This window comes from Zeugodacus cucurbitae, chromosome 4, assembly GCF_028554725.1.
Source record: "Zeugodacus cucurbitae isolate PBARC_wt_2022May chromosome 4, idZeuCucr1.2, whole genome shotgun sequence".
NCBI lineage: Eukaryota > Metazoa > Arthropoda > Insecta > Diptera > Tephritidae > Zeugodacus > Zeugodacus cucurbitae.
Window position 1 is genome coordinate 37,673,454 of NC_071669.1, and position 13,318 is coordinate 37,686,771.

Genomic DNA, 13,318 nt, shown 5'->3' on the forward strand with positions numbered 1-13,318 from the left:
ACCTTTCTGCCTTTTTGGTAGCACTCCACGTCAATATTAGCCCTTACTTCCATCGAATCGGCCTTCCACAATTTAAACATCCGTTCTTCTTTCAAGTCCATCCTTTCTTCAGCTGATATCCTACTACTCGAATTTCAAAATCTCCTTGGTAAACAAATACAAAATGTGTATTGCTATGAATGCATGTGTGTGTTTAATGCGAATACTTTATTTTTTGTAATAGATTTGTATAATTTTGAAACTGAAATTGAAAAATAAAATAAAATAAAAAATAGCGACATAACTAGCTTAAGTCATTACAATTAATTATAAGTAATAATCAAAAAATAAAAATCGATAAGGCTTTGTAGCGTCCACATACATATACATGCCTATGTACGTATGTACGCTGCAAAAGCGGGAAACAGTTTAATCGAATATGTTACATAAAGTTAAGGAATAAGAAAACCAAAAAATTTACTTATATTTAAATATATTTTTATACAAATTTTCCATTTTACGTTACGCCCCACAAATTGAGAATTTAGTTTTTCCATTTTATTTTAACCACATTTGTATGTACATAGTGTGTATTTGCACTCACGTGAAAAATAAATTGTGAAAAGTTTTAGCTCTCTGCAAATGCAATGGAATGGTTGTAGAACACGATAAACTATAGCGGAATACATGTTTGCAAAATTTGAAAAACAAAATTGCATAATATTGTGTTGAGCATAGTACTTGCGATATTTAATTCTCATTATTAATTACTAATTATCATTATCCTAGTATTTAGGTAATCAATCAATGTCCCTCCACTTTTTCTGGCAATTTTTTTTTTATTTCGGTTAAAATTTTTATATCGATTTATATATACATACATATATACATAATGTACACTTTTACTGCAGGCAATAAGCGATAATAAATATCTCGATTCTTATTTAAAGTAAAACAATTTTTTTTATTTCCTTGGCACCGCACGGGTAAAGTATAATTTCAATAAGTAAAAGTAAGTAAGTGAGTGTAATGACGGCGAATAGTGGTAACGGCAAATAGTGGTAGCGGAGAAAGATAAAGGAACGATCCGATCAATTCTTCTTCAAAAGTCGCTACGCAGTTTTGAACCATCAGTAAAACAAATCTTGGGATTTCATTTTTAGTATTTCGAATTGATGTTACCAAACAATACAATTTAGGTTATAATTGCGATACAGTGAATAATTATTATTATTAACAACTGCGATCAATTTTTGTAAATAGCAGTGATTTACAGTGGCAATTGCAGTTCAGTAATTTCAATTCGATCATAGTACACATAGGAATTCAGTAATTCCAATTCGATCACTATAGCAATAGCAGTTCAAAAGTAGCAATCACAGTTCAGTAGCAATAGCAGTTCAAAAGTAGCAATCACTGTTCAGTGATCACAGTAGCAATTTTAGTTGCGATTTCAATAAATGTGCCCAAAATTTATTAATTAGTTAATTGTGATTACAAAAGCAGGTAAATTGTAAATATTGTTAAAATTGATAAAAATGTAAATGTAAAAAATTAAAAAAAAAATGTGGAGTTCAATTCTAATAAATTCGTTTTTTTTTTGTTGCGATCGCAATAGCAATATAAAATCACAGTTATTTAAAAATAGCAATCACTGAAATTACAGTGATTCAAAAATAGCAATATCACTCATCACTATAGCATATTGAAACCTATTACGGTTTACAATCAACTTACATTGCAGTTGACTCAATCTGTCAAACATAATTTTAGTTGAAGTATTTTCGAGCCAGTGCGTTCGAGAGTATTTTTTAAGAACCTTTTGGTCCTCTTGAATCACTTCGCTCCAACGGATTAGTTCCATAATATTTAAAACATCCTGAACAACTATAGATAATATAGATACAAAGATTGCGCCAGTCCAACCGAATAGTAACCAGTATTGAATTGGAAAAACTCATCTCAATATTTGGTGTGGTTTGTGGGCCATCTATCTGAATATTCTATGCCCGAAATTGAAGCTCGTGATCTCGACGACATTTCGTTTCAACAAAACAAAAATTCAGAGGACAACAAAATATTTAGAATCATAGTAGCTTACATTAAAAATAATACATATTTATAGAGAACTAATACCCACAAATTGTTAGTACTTAGTAACGTACAACGGCATATACTATATATTAGCAGGTCTTTTTTCTTAACGATTTCGATTTGTGATCAAAAAACATTTGTGAAAGAAAAATTTGCGTAGAACGGAATCATGTGTAACTATAATTTAATAAATTGTTGAATTTTTCACAACTTGTCAGCCAACAGCTTTGGAGGTGGATACTTGAACTTACATTGTCTCACGTTGCCATCGAGAATTCTCGTAAACCAACTAAGCAGAAAATCTGCATATATTATTCGTATGGATAGGGTCGAAATATCATCTCAAATGAAGAAAATGAAAAGCATGACTTGCTTTCTTTCTTGGAGGGGACAGAGTCAACGTCTGGCTCTTCGACTCGAATAGTTGAAACCGTAAAGACACCACATTACAAATCCACAACTTTTACATACCTTTTTAGTTCAAATAACGGTACTAAATTATATCAAAGTAAATTTCTTTGGCTTCTTTATTTTGAGTTTTCTTCATTTCTAATTTGTTAATAGACTTTACATAAATATAATGGTAAGGATAATTATGATACATAAATTGTATCTGGTCTATAAATATCTACGGATGTACGAGTATGTATGAGGGAAGGTTCGACCTTTAACGAACCCTCACGTGCACTCTAATTACATGAAGCTATAACACATTCCTCGCCTATGTGCTTACTACAAAAGAGTTTTGTAGCACTCTCTACCTATGGATAACTACACATGTATGTGAGTAAATAAGTTACCTTTAAAATGAAGCAATGCTCACGAGTTTACAAGTGCAATGAAATGAAACCGAATAAATGCCATTGAACTTAAAGGACAAAGCACTTTCTTCTACAAAACTTAACCAAATCCATTCAAATAACTGTTTTATTGATTCAACAAAACAACAATGCTTCCGAGTAACCCAGAACTACAGGACGTACACGTTACAAAGAAAATAACAAATATTTCTCTGCGGCATCAATAATCCAACTCGTTACACTCCGTTGGTTTGGTTGGGAGAATGGAAAGTTAATAAAGTCGCAAAAGCAATTGGCACGTTTCGGCAGCGGAACCATCGAATTGCAGACTAAAAAAATTGATTTGCACGGCATTAATGACAGAAACGCGACATCGTTACAACAAATCGTGGTTTTACATGCGGCGGCAAGTTCACCATTTACGGGACACATCAATTAAAGTGAACAGCAACTGGAATAGCAATCGGACGGTACAACTTTAGTACATACACTTCGTGTATAGTAATCGTGTGTGCGGGTTTATACTCAATACAGGAGCTTGAACGAGTCCAGAAAGCGGTCTGCTCCTCAGTCAATGCTTAACGCCTGTGAACAGGAGAATACATTTAAAAGTGAAAGTTCTAAGTTACAAAATATAAAGGTATACATATTTTAAAAATATGAATTAAAAGCCCTGAAGCCGACAATTTTTATTGTGAAATTGTAGTGTGTTTTAAAGAAATGCATATAGACTTGTGGCATACATGAACATACCTCTATACTTATATATTTAAAGGTAGCTATTTTGTGCTGTCATTTCATTCGAATGTGTATTAGAATTTGAATGGCAAAGCTGCTACGCAGACTAGTCTTTATTAATATTTGATGATATGTCACGCGACTGTGCCGGTCATTGTTTGATGTCACTAGGGTGATCGCTAGTTGACCTTGTTTCGAAATCATTTTCGTTCTGTTCGACATTTCTGTGATATGTGTTAGAAGATTCGAGATTCTAAATACATATATTTATACTCTCGCAACAAAGTTGCTAAAGAGAGTATTATAGTTTTGTCCACATAACGGTTGGTTGTAAGTCCAAAAACTAAACGAGTTAGATATAGGTTATATATATCAAAATGATCAGGGTGACGAGAAAAGTTCAAATCCGGATGTCCTTCTGTCCGTCCGTCCGTGCAAGCTGTAACTTGAGTAAAAATTGAGATATCTTGATGAAACTTGGAAGACGTATTTCTTGTCACCATAAGAAGCTTAAGTTCGAAAATGGGCGTAATCGGCCACGCCCACAAAATGGCGAAAACCGAAAACACTTAAAGTGCCATAACTAAGCTATTAATAAAGCTATGGAAGTAAAATTTGGTATGAAGGATCGCACTATGAAGGGGCATATGTGGATGTAATTTTTTTTGGGGAAGTTGGCGTGGCCCCGCCCCCTACTAAGCTTTTTGTACATATCTCGCAAACTACTAAAGCTATATCAAGGAAACTTTCTAGAGTCGTTTATTTTAGGTACTACCTTATACAGTCCAAAAATGGAGGAAATCGGATTGTAACCACGCCCACCTCCCATGCAAAGGTTGTGTTGAAAACTACTAAAAGTGGGTTAACTCACTAACGAGAAACGTCAGAAACACTAAATTTCACATAAGAAATGGCATATGGAAGCTACAATCAGATTTTTTTACAAAATGGAAAATGGGCGTGGCATCGCCCACTTATGGGTCAAAAACCATATCTCAGGAACTACTCGACCAATTTCAATGAAACTTGGTTTGTAATAGTTTCCTTACATCCCCATGATATGTTGGGAAAATAGGTCAAATCGCTTTACAACCACGCCTACTTCCTATATACCAGAACTTTGAAGACGATCTGAATCGTTTACTTTACAATATACATATAAAGTAAGCACTAGTGAAGATATCGGTGCAGGACTTTGCACAAATACTACGTTTATAGTGTGGCAGCCCCATTCTAAAAATCGCCGAAATCTGACCATAGGTTTTCAAGGCTCCATGTATTGAACATGAGGACCTCGGTGCTTCTAACCTAATAGTAGGGTTTCCAACTTTCAATGGACTTTATACAATATATATGACAAATATGTGGGTCAAATTGTGCATTATATAATAATAATAATATTACTCGCAATAAAGTTAAATAAATAAATTGCGAGAGTATAAAATATTCGGTTACACCCGAACTTAGCCCTTCCTTACTTGTTTTAAAATAATTTAGACACTAGCATACCTTTGGTATCAGTGCTTCGTGAGAACTATAGATACGAATACTATCCTTCCAGTTTTCATTACAATCCTAGCATTCCTTATCTCGAGATCTAGTCTTCCTTGAAATGGACTTGATTTAAGCTTCCGATTATCTTAAAGAGTCATTGCCTTGAAAAAATGTGCCGATTATTTATTAAATATATTATAGGGTCTTACTATAAGAACATCACCATTATCATCAGAAAGGTACATTGTCAACAGTGACGGGGATACGAGTCGTAGCAGCTGTAGAAGATACTCCAACTTATATATATCCTGCCTGCAAAGAGCCCCTGCATGACACCAACCACCTCTTTCCATGCTAAACTCCATTAAACCCCACTCATCTAACACTCCTTCCCTTTGTATTATTTTTTCCAGCGTCAGGATAAAGAAGCCATATGATAGTGAGCCACCCTGTCTTAAAACTAGCGACACCCTAAAGCTTTAAATATATATAGTATTAATTCTAGTCATATTGGATATAAGTATGTGGATGTTCCTGTCTGTTACTTTTTATTAAAATTTAACGGTATTGCAATAGTGAATCGGAGTTAAATTTAGTAACGCGCAATGGCAGAGACCAATCTAACTGGGCACGAATCGAACGAGTCGGATGAAGACTGTGAAGTATACTGTAAGTAATATTGATGACGAATATTTCGAGAATCAGCTCGATAGTTTATTGATTGAAGGTTTTAAAGAAAAATACAGACACCTCTCCAAACTAACGAGCTTATTACCGAAATTATAATATGAATTCATTTACGAATACTGACTTTAATATATGTATATACAGTCCTCAAACCTGTCAACGAGTACAACATCGTGGAGAAAATCAAAGAAGCGAACAAAGTATTATTTGAAGAAACGACAGATATTAATGAGAAAGAACTCTGCGCGGATACTACTGATGGAGATGGAGATTTAACAACAGAATCGGAGGCAGGAGTCGCACTACGTAAAGTGACATTTGCGCCTAATTTAGAAACTTATGAACCTGATAATGCGCTCTTGGAAACACTGAAACTTACACGCGAATTCGAAGAAGCAGTTGCCGAGGCAAAAGAGCTCGATCGCAAACTAACGACTATATGTGAATATCAAACGATTGTAGAAGAGACAACCGCCAATGCCGAAGAAACCAGTGACACAAAAGTTGCTGCGGAAGATATGACAGATCAAAACGTGGCAGAGGCTTCGCCTTCAATAGAAGTGACAATTTTGCAGGAGCCAACCGTTGAAGGCCCAATTGGCACTGAGACAACATCTCAACCCTCTGTGGAAGATGATATTGTGGAAGAGATTTGTGAGGAAATTGTAGTAATGGACATGGAAAGTGAAACAATAAAACCAGTAGAAAATCCGCGGCGAATGGTAAAATTGCGTACATTTGATTGCGCCGAAGAAGATCCTCCCGATTTAAATGAAGACGAGCAAGACAATAAAAGTTTGACTAACTTGCTGACTTCCGATGGGGAAGAAGAATGTTGCAGCGCTGCCACTTTCGATATTAACAACGACAATAGCGACCTCGATGTAGACGACATTGATGCGGATCCGAGTACAAACGAAGCCGAGGGCAAAGCAAATGCGAATGCCGACGAAGAACCCAACTCCACCAATACTGATACAACCAATATTGAGGGCTATGAGGACGACGACGATGACGATCTCTCAATTATAGTGGCCTCTTACCTCCCCGATGATTTCGATCAGAAGCGCTTGAGCAGTGGCCGCCTGAAGCCCACAAATAAATCTCGCCGCTTACTTGCTCCTCTAAGCAAACGCTTTTCCTTCCGCAGTAAGTCACTTGCTCATAATGCCATAGGCACAACATGCATTGAAGGAGACGGAAATAGTTCGGCGTCGCGTGCGCACCGACCGCATTTGCCTCCACCAGAAGTCACCGATTTAAAGTTGAACTACCGCACGTGCTGTGAATATCGGCGCCATCTATCACAGCCTGAGAAACTACCGAAGTACACGGGATATCTATCCGAGTACGGTCTGAGTCGCCAACAACTCGAGCTGCGCGAAGAGAATTTGCAACGCAAACATCGCTATGTACTGCAGCAGACGCTAAAGGCAAACGACGCGGAGATGCGCAAAATGCACGACAACGAACGGGCCTTCACCACGTGGTTGCGCAACAAAATGCGCTTCCCCATCAATAAGACGCGCAACATGTTCGATGTGAAGTGCCGCAGTTTAGATGCGGGATTCAGGAGTGGCGCTGGTGCCTGTGGCGCCAACAGTGCCGTGCGAAACGCCAGTGGAAAACGGAAATGAGACGATTAGAGATGAGAATGGCGCAGATGCTCGTGGGAGCGTGTTTCAAGTATTAAGGGTCTGCAACTGTAGCGAATTTTAGAAACTTGGAAAGTGTAAGGATTTTTACGTATCGAAATTGTGTTCGAAGATTGTGTGGATAAAAACTAATACTTGTTCTTAGAGTTCTCAAACTTTACAACAAAAACACTGTTTTGACTATTCGAAAACCAAAGAAATTAAATAAATAAAATAAAGAACAAAATCAATTAATTAAAATTCATAGTTACTCCTCAAAATGGATGCGCGATACTCAAGTGATTTTTAAGAATTTGTACAGGCAACTAATTTGTAAACGGGACTAGTTTCAACTAGTTCTCCGAGGGTCGTCCTGCCAAGATTTTTCACCCGCAGTCTAGTGAAAGCTGGACAATGAAAGAGAAAGTGTCTCGATATCTCAATCCAATGCAATTTGCATCCGTCAGAATTTTTAATCTCACGGCATGTAACCTCATCGGGCAGTGTCTAGAAAGGACTCCTAACATTATAGCGAGGTGAACCTTACTAAGAGCAAATAGTGGATCTTCTGCAATCACAAGTATTGGTCGTTGTCCAACGCCTACCATGTTCAATCGACGACCACTGATCCAACGCGGATATGCAGGATAGAGGACAGCAGTATAGAAGTAAAAGTAAAAAGGCACAGGCATTACAAATGGAATATTGATTTATATTCAAACTTATTTTTAATGTTTATAAATTTCAATCTCTGTTAATAGTTTAATATACATTCTGAAATGAAACTGGCTGATTTCTGAGACAAACGAAACATAAAAATTAATCGGACAGTAAACACTAAACAAACAGTGCATTGCATGTTCTTCATTCATTCCGTGGGAAATTCTGGATTGTGTAATTGTAGTTGTTTCTACGTTTTCGCTCTTGTGTGCCTGCTCAGTGGCGCGATTTTTTCGATTTGTGGCTATGGTCTCGACTGTCATCGCGCGACCGTTTGTGGCTACTGCTGCTGCTGTGATGACCCTTATCCTTGCTCCTGTCCTTGTGCGACGACGATGAGGAATGATGTTTGTCACGACTGCGATCATGATGTTTATCCTTTGAGCTAATTTTTGAGGAAAAAAAGTACAATCAATGCAAAGTTTAAAAAAGGGTGGGTAACTGTGTTGGCTGATTAATGAATTAAGTAATTTGGATTTTGTAATGTTATATTTGTATTTGTAAAAGTCTTGCCAATTCGTGATATTTAGAAAAATAAGTTTGGAAGTGTGTTTTGTTTAATTTGCATTTGCAGTGAATAACAAACCTATGCCCGCTCGAACTGGCATGCTTGGCAGATTTTGAATGTGACGAGTTTGAAGTTGAGGCAGAACTTTTATTCTTTTTACTTTGTCGAAGCTGCACTTCACGATCTCTGCGACTGCAGTAAAGTGATGTAGGCAAAATACAGAATTAAATATTTATAAGTACTTAAGAATTGTATGAACTTAATTTCAGCTGAGCAATAAGACATTAATGAAATACAGAACGAAATTCGAAATTAAATATTTTAACAATTTTAAATAGATAACCGTCAAAAAGACAAGAGGTGAAAAAAATGGATTCGAACGGTAGTCTTAAAAAATTTTTCTTTTGTTTATTTATTACTGACCTGTGTTTTGAACTTTTCGAGTGCTTCTTAGAATCGTAATGTTTGCCATTGGGTTTATCATCGGTATACTCTTGATTTCGGTCCTCTTCTGCAGCTTCACGCTCCAAATCCGACCAATCTTTGCCCGACTCCTCATCTGAGCCAAGTTCTGTAAACCAAGTAAATTTATCAGGCTAACAATTCGCTGTTTTTTCTAAAATTTGTTTACCTTCGCTATCATCACTCTCATCCTCAGACGCCTCCGAATATTCTGAATCATCTTCATCTGACATTTCGTCAGATTCGACATCAGTAGGTTCATATGCCTCATCCTCTTCAGATTCCTCTTCCTCATTTTCATCTTCACTTCCCGAATCTGCGTCCAAGAATGTCCAGCCGCCTTGTTCGAAAAAGCCCTCCGGATCGTCTGTGATAGTTTTCATAATCTTCGCCCAATTCAAGGACTGGATGCCTTCAGAGTAGCGGATATCGCAAGAACTGTAAATAAGAGGATCACTTTTAGAATAAGTACTCAAAATAAAATAATGAAAGCTTACTTTAACCACTCCTTCACGTGATCCAGCAAATTCATTGGAATGGCATTTACCATAGCGACTTTTCTTTGATAATCTTTGAAAACGAAAATCATATCGAAATTTCGCAGATGAAATTGTACACGTTCGAAATGTACCAATTCCACATCATCGAGCGTTATGACAAATGGTGGCCACTCTGTCAGGTTCACCAAGCTGCCCGATGTGGGCTGCAATGTAACTGTGCTGCGGAAAGGTGCACCAGGGAAACCCAATTCACGGAATGGTGTGTCGAATTCAACCTGTTGTTTGGTCATCGACTCTACCTTCTCGCAGAAACTCTTGAATGCTGTTTTCAATTTGTGGCGAAGCTCTCGTTCCGCCTGCTCAGCTGCTAGATCATCCCGATCATGCATGTGCTGATGTTTACCCAAATCTGTGGTGATCTCGCCAACCTCTGTATAGAATTGGACATCAACATGTTTTTTCTTGCCAAACATAATGGCATGTTTGAGATGGAAGTGCAACAAAATTATCATTTCACCATCACAGGGTTGAAAGAATGCACTTTTAATGTTGTTGTAAAGAATGTCAACTTTATCGCCACGCACCGATACATATCGGAAACCGTTTGTGTGCGCCTCCAAACTACCAGTCATACGTTTTGTGACAATATTCGGACGTATGTACAGATCTTTCAGCTTCGGATTACCCTTATTCTGTGACAAAATAAGTGTATCTTGCTTAACGAGATCTTCCTTTTCTCGTTCTTCGGCTTCGCGCGTCTTAAAGCGTTTTTGAACTTCTTTAATCAGACGGAAGGTATTGTTCAGATTGGCTGATGGTGCAGTTACTTCGCCATGTTCTTTTACGTTAGAAGAACGGTAGGTGCTGATGAAGAAATAAACAGATTTGTTAGGTGTATTCTAAACTAAAAAAAAAAACTTAAAACTTACACTTCTTTAAGGAATGTCGCCTCTGGTTGCGGGTACAGGCCGCCCTCATTTCGACCCATGGTAGCTCCAGGATGAAAGAAATTAATACGTAGGTATGTGTACTCGCCCTCCACAGATTGTGAAATGTTCTTGATTGTGGAAATGTGGAAGGGGACTGGTATGCCGAAAATTGGTAGTATGACCGTTTCATACTTTTTATCCACATATAATTTTAGTTCCTTCACCTCAGGTTCACGTGGCATCTGACTAACAGACTTGTAAGAAACTGTATTCTTGCGCACCTTTTCGACTTCTTTAGATTCTCCCTGTTTAGCCAACCGTTCGCGCGCTTTTTCATTCAGCAATTGAGCCAACTCTTTTTGATGCTGCTTGCGTTTTTCCTCCGTGTTAGTTTCCGTACGCAATTTATTTTCAAGCACAGCATTTCGTTTGCTTCGACCCAAGATTTCCGAACCTTTGTCTTCTTTAACCTCTTCTTTCTCATCACCATCTTCTTCTTCACTGTCATCTTTTATAAAAATTCCGATATTTTTTATCTTCTTTTTCGAAGGTGTCATTATATTAGCAGGTGCAGTATCTCCTACCAGCACTGTGTCCCCAACGAATAGTGCATACGTTTTGCCTTCTTTCTCAGAAGCTTCCGAATTGGTGAGGTTCGCTATACCTACATTCACATTGAACACCATATTCTTCTTAACCTCAGCGTGGCACTTTGGTCCAATAACAATTGAGTTCTCGCGAAATTCTATACCCATAGCAAATCCGAAAGTTTTCGTAAAATTGTCCTGTAGTTTTGGTTTCTCTTTTTTGATATACTCCAGCGCGGTATCATAAATAACGTTCAACTTAGCGCCAGGCTTCAACAACTTTAAAATTTCCTCTTGCACATTAACAAGGAAATTATAATTATCTTGCATGGTATCGGTGGGGTTCACTAAAAATGTGCGCGATATATTTGAACAGTAAAATTTGTAGCGCGCTCCCAATGAGCAAACAATAGCTCCAAAATGCAAATAATTTTTGTCACTTAGTGCCGAAAATTTTAAGCTGTAAGAGCCACCCGATTGTATGATAGGAGTGTAACACATTTCTAAAACCGAAGTATCCACTCCAGAAACATATTTCTTGTCTGTAAGGGCGGTTTCGACACCTTCTGAGAGTTTAGCATGTTTTATTTTCTGTAAAATTTAATAAAAATAATTTTATATTGACCAAAGTTAATATATAGGTTGTACCTTATCAGAGTCAATAATATCCATGATTTCATCTTTTAAATATTTGTTAAATATATCCACTGATACCAGAGATGCTTTCCGAATGTTATTAATTTCAGATTCGTCTTTGGGGCACATAATGTACGCTAAAGCGGCCCCAACGTCTGTATTTTCGAAGCTTTCTCCCTTTAGAGTAGCTTTCCACGAATCACAAAACTCACTAGAAGCAAGATCTTTTGCAAAAACTCCCAACGTTTTGCCTTTATTAGATGATTTCATTGCTTGTTTTAATTTATCGAAGTTATCTTTATCTTTGTTGTTCTAAAAAACAGGTTGTTAATTTCATATAAGAATGTGATTTTGAAATTATCTTACCCTATCGCGCAGCAATAGTTTAATATCGGGAACACCTTCCTCTTTGCAATTTTCAATCTGTTTTAGAAATTCAATCTTCTTTTTACTTGCCAGAAAATAGACAGAGTCTTTAGTAAATATAGATATAGTATCGGTGAGTTCATAGCCCAACAGCCATATCTCCAGCGCCCGCGACTTGGAGTAAACTATGTCCTCATCAACTCCCACAACACACATGATGCAGTCCGCCTTTTTCAGGGAATCATCATGTGCAAGAGTTGGTGACTGTTTTTAAAAATACATATATTATAATTTGTTAATATACATAGATTATATTTATGTTTATGCAAATATATATCGTTGTAGTTCAAGTACAAAATTCACATGGTTTCGAACTTGGTCTATATACTAACCCGCCATTCCGAATATAATCTTTTAATTCGGCGCAAAAACGTGTCTTTGTCTAAAACGTAATTAGACATTTTGCAGCTGCCGATCCTTTAGGTCACTCAATACAACCAGCACGTTTGTTGAATTGAAGAAATGAATGTAAAATAAATTGATGTATAAACAAAAGTGGTGAAATACACTTTTGCGAACTGCAAGTAATTCACAGATTATTGATAACAAACGAAATGTATATGTACTTTTGCTTTTTAACACTATGCGCACTATAAAAATGAAGCCCAAATGCCGGTAAATTTATGCAAAAATTCCTCCAGACATCTCGCGTCTGCCAAAAATTGTTGAAAGGAAAACAGCAGCGTGAATAGGAAATTCGCCGTGAATGTAAGAGTTGCATGTAATAGCACTGGTGTATCACATCTTGGCATATATTTACTTATTCTTATGACGCAGCATGGGATGAAATTATGAAATATTTATAACTTATATTAATTTTTAGGCTTGGCTTTAAAAGGTTTGTACTATATAAACCAATACGTTTCTTTTGCTGGAAAAATCAGTAATTCATAACTTTAAAATGCATAACAATAATAAATTTCGCCTCATGACAACCCTGACTTACATATGTCAACATGTGTTCGCCGTTGTGGCGAATTAAATTTGATTTGCGTGAATCAGTGAATTCGCGCCAAATTGAAGCAAAAGTTGTTTTTAGGCGAAATGGTCACAGATACACTGGCTTTCAAACTTCAATGCAAATTATTTAAAAATTAGTTTGGAATATATTGGAAGTAAGATTA

At 36.8% G+C, this 13,318-nt stretch overlaps 2 protein-coding genes across 3 annotated transcripts; one reads left to right on the forward strand and one right to left on the reverse strand.

Annotated features, from left to right (window-relative positions):
* The first annotated feature begins 927 nt into the window (after positions 1-927).
* On the forward strand, positions 928-7,972 carry LOC105211611 (uncharacterized). The gene is made up of 3 exons (XM_011183130.3): positions 928-3,513; positions 5,682-5,774; positions 5,937-7,972. Exons 2-3 carry the CDS (start codon positions 5,711-5,713, stop codon positions 7,427-7,429), a joined length of 1,557 nt encoding a protein of 518 aa, XP_011181432.1. The 5' UTR covers positions 928-3,513; positions 5,682-5,710; the 3' UTR covers positions 7,430-7,972.
* A 145-nt stretch (positions 7,973-8,117) lies between these two features.
* Positions 8,118-12,880, reverse strand: LOC105211591 (FACT complex subunit spt16). 2 transcript variants are annotated; one of them, XM_011183105.3, is made up of 9 exons: positions 12,527-12,880; positions 12,135-12,398; positions 11,781-12,080; positions 10,546-11,723; positions 9,614-10,480; positions 9,286-9,554; positions 9,078-9,225; positions 8,733-8,846; positions 8,118-8,531 (listed from the first exon to the last, which is right to left on the reverse strand). In XM_011183105.3, exons 1-9 carry the CDS (start codon positions 12,593-12,595, stop codon positions 8,363-8,365), a joined length of 3,378 nt encoding a protein of 1,125 aa, XP_011181407.1. In that variant the 5' UTR covers positions 12,596-12,880; the 3' UTR covers positions 8,118-8,362. The 2 variants fall into 2 exon arrangements, with proteins under 2 accessions (XP_011181407.1, XP_011181409.1); XM_011183107.3 differs by lacking the exon at positions 8,733-8,846 and having other exon boundaries at positions 12,527-12,879.
* Between the last annotated feature and the right edge of the window lie 438 nt (positions 12,881-13,318).

What these genes read in the sequence shown, in the direction of transcription:
- LOC105211611 (XM_011183130.3), top strand. Translation starts at nt 5,711, where the DNA reads ATGGCAGAGACCAATCTAACTGGGCACGAATCGAACGAGTCGGATGAA. An exon ending in TGAAGACTGTGAAGTATACT is followed by an intron (nt 5,775 to 5,936) that starts GTAAGTAATATT and finishes ATGTATATACAG; the next exon opens with TCCTCAAACCTGTCAACGAG.
- LOC105211591 (XM_011183105.3), bottom strand. Translation starts at nt 12,595, where the DNA reads ATGTCTAATTACGTTTTAGACAAAGACACGTTTTTGCGCCGAATTAAA. An exon ending in TGAGAGTGATGATAGCGAAG is followed by an intron (nt 9,226 to 9,285) that starts GTAAACAAATTT and finishes CTTGGTTTACAG; the next exon opens with AACTTGGCTCAGATGAGGAG. An exon ending in GCCAGTTCGAGCGGGCATAG is followed by an intron (nt 8,532 to 8,732) that starts GTTTGTTATTCA and finishes CTCAAAAATTAG; the next exon opens with CTCAAAGGATAAACATCATG.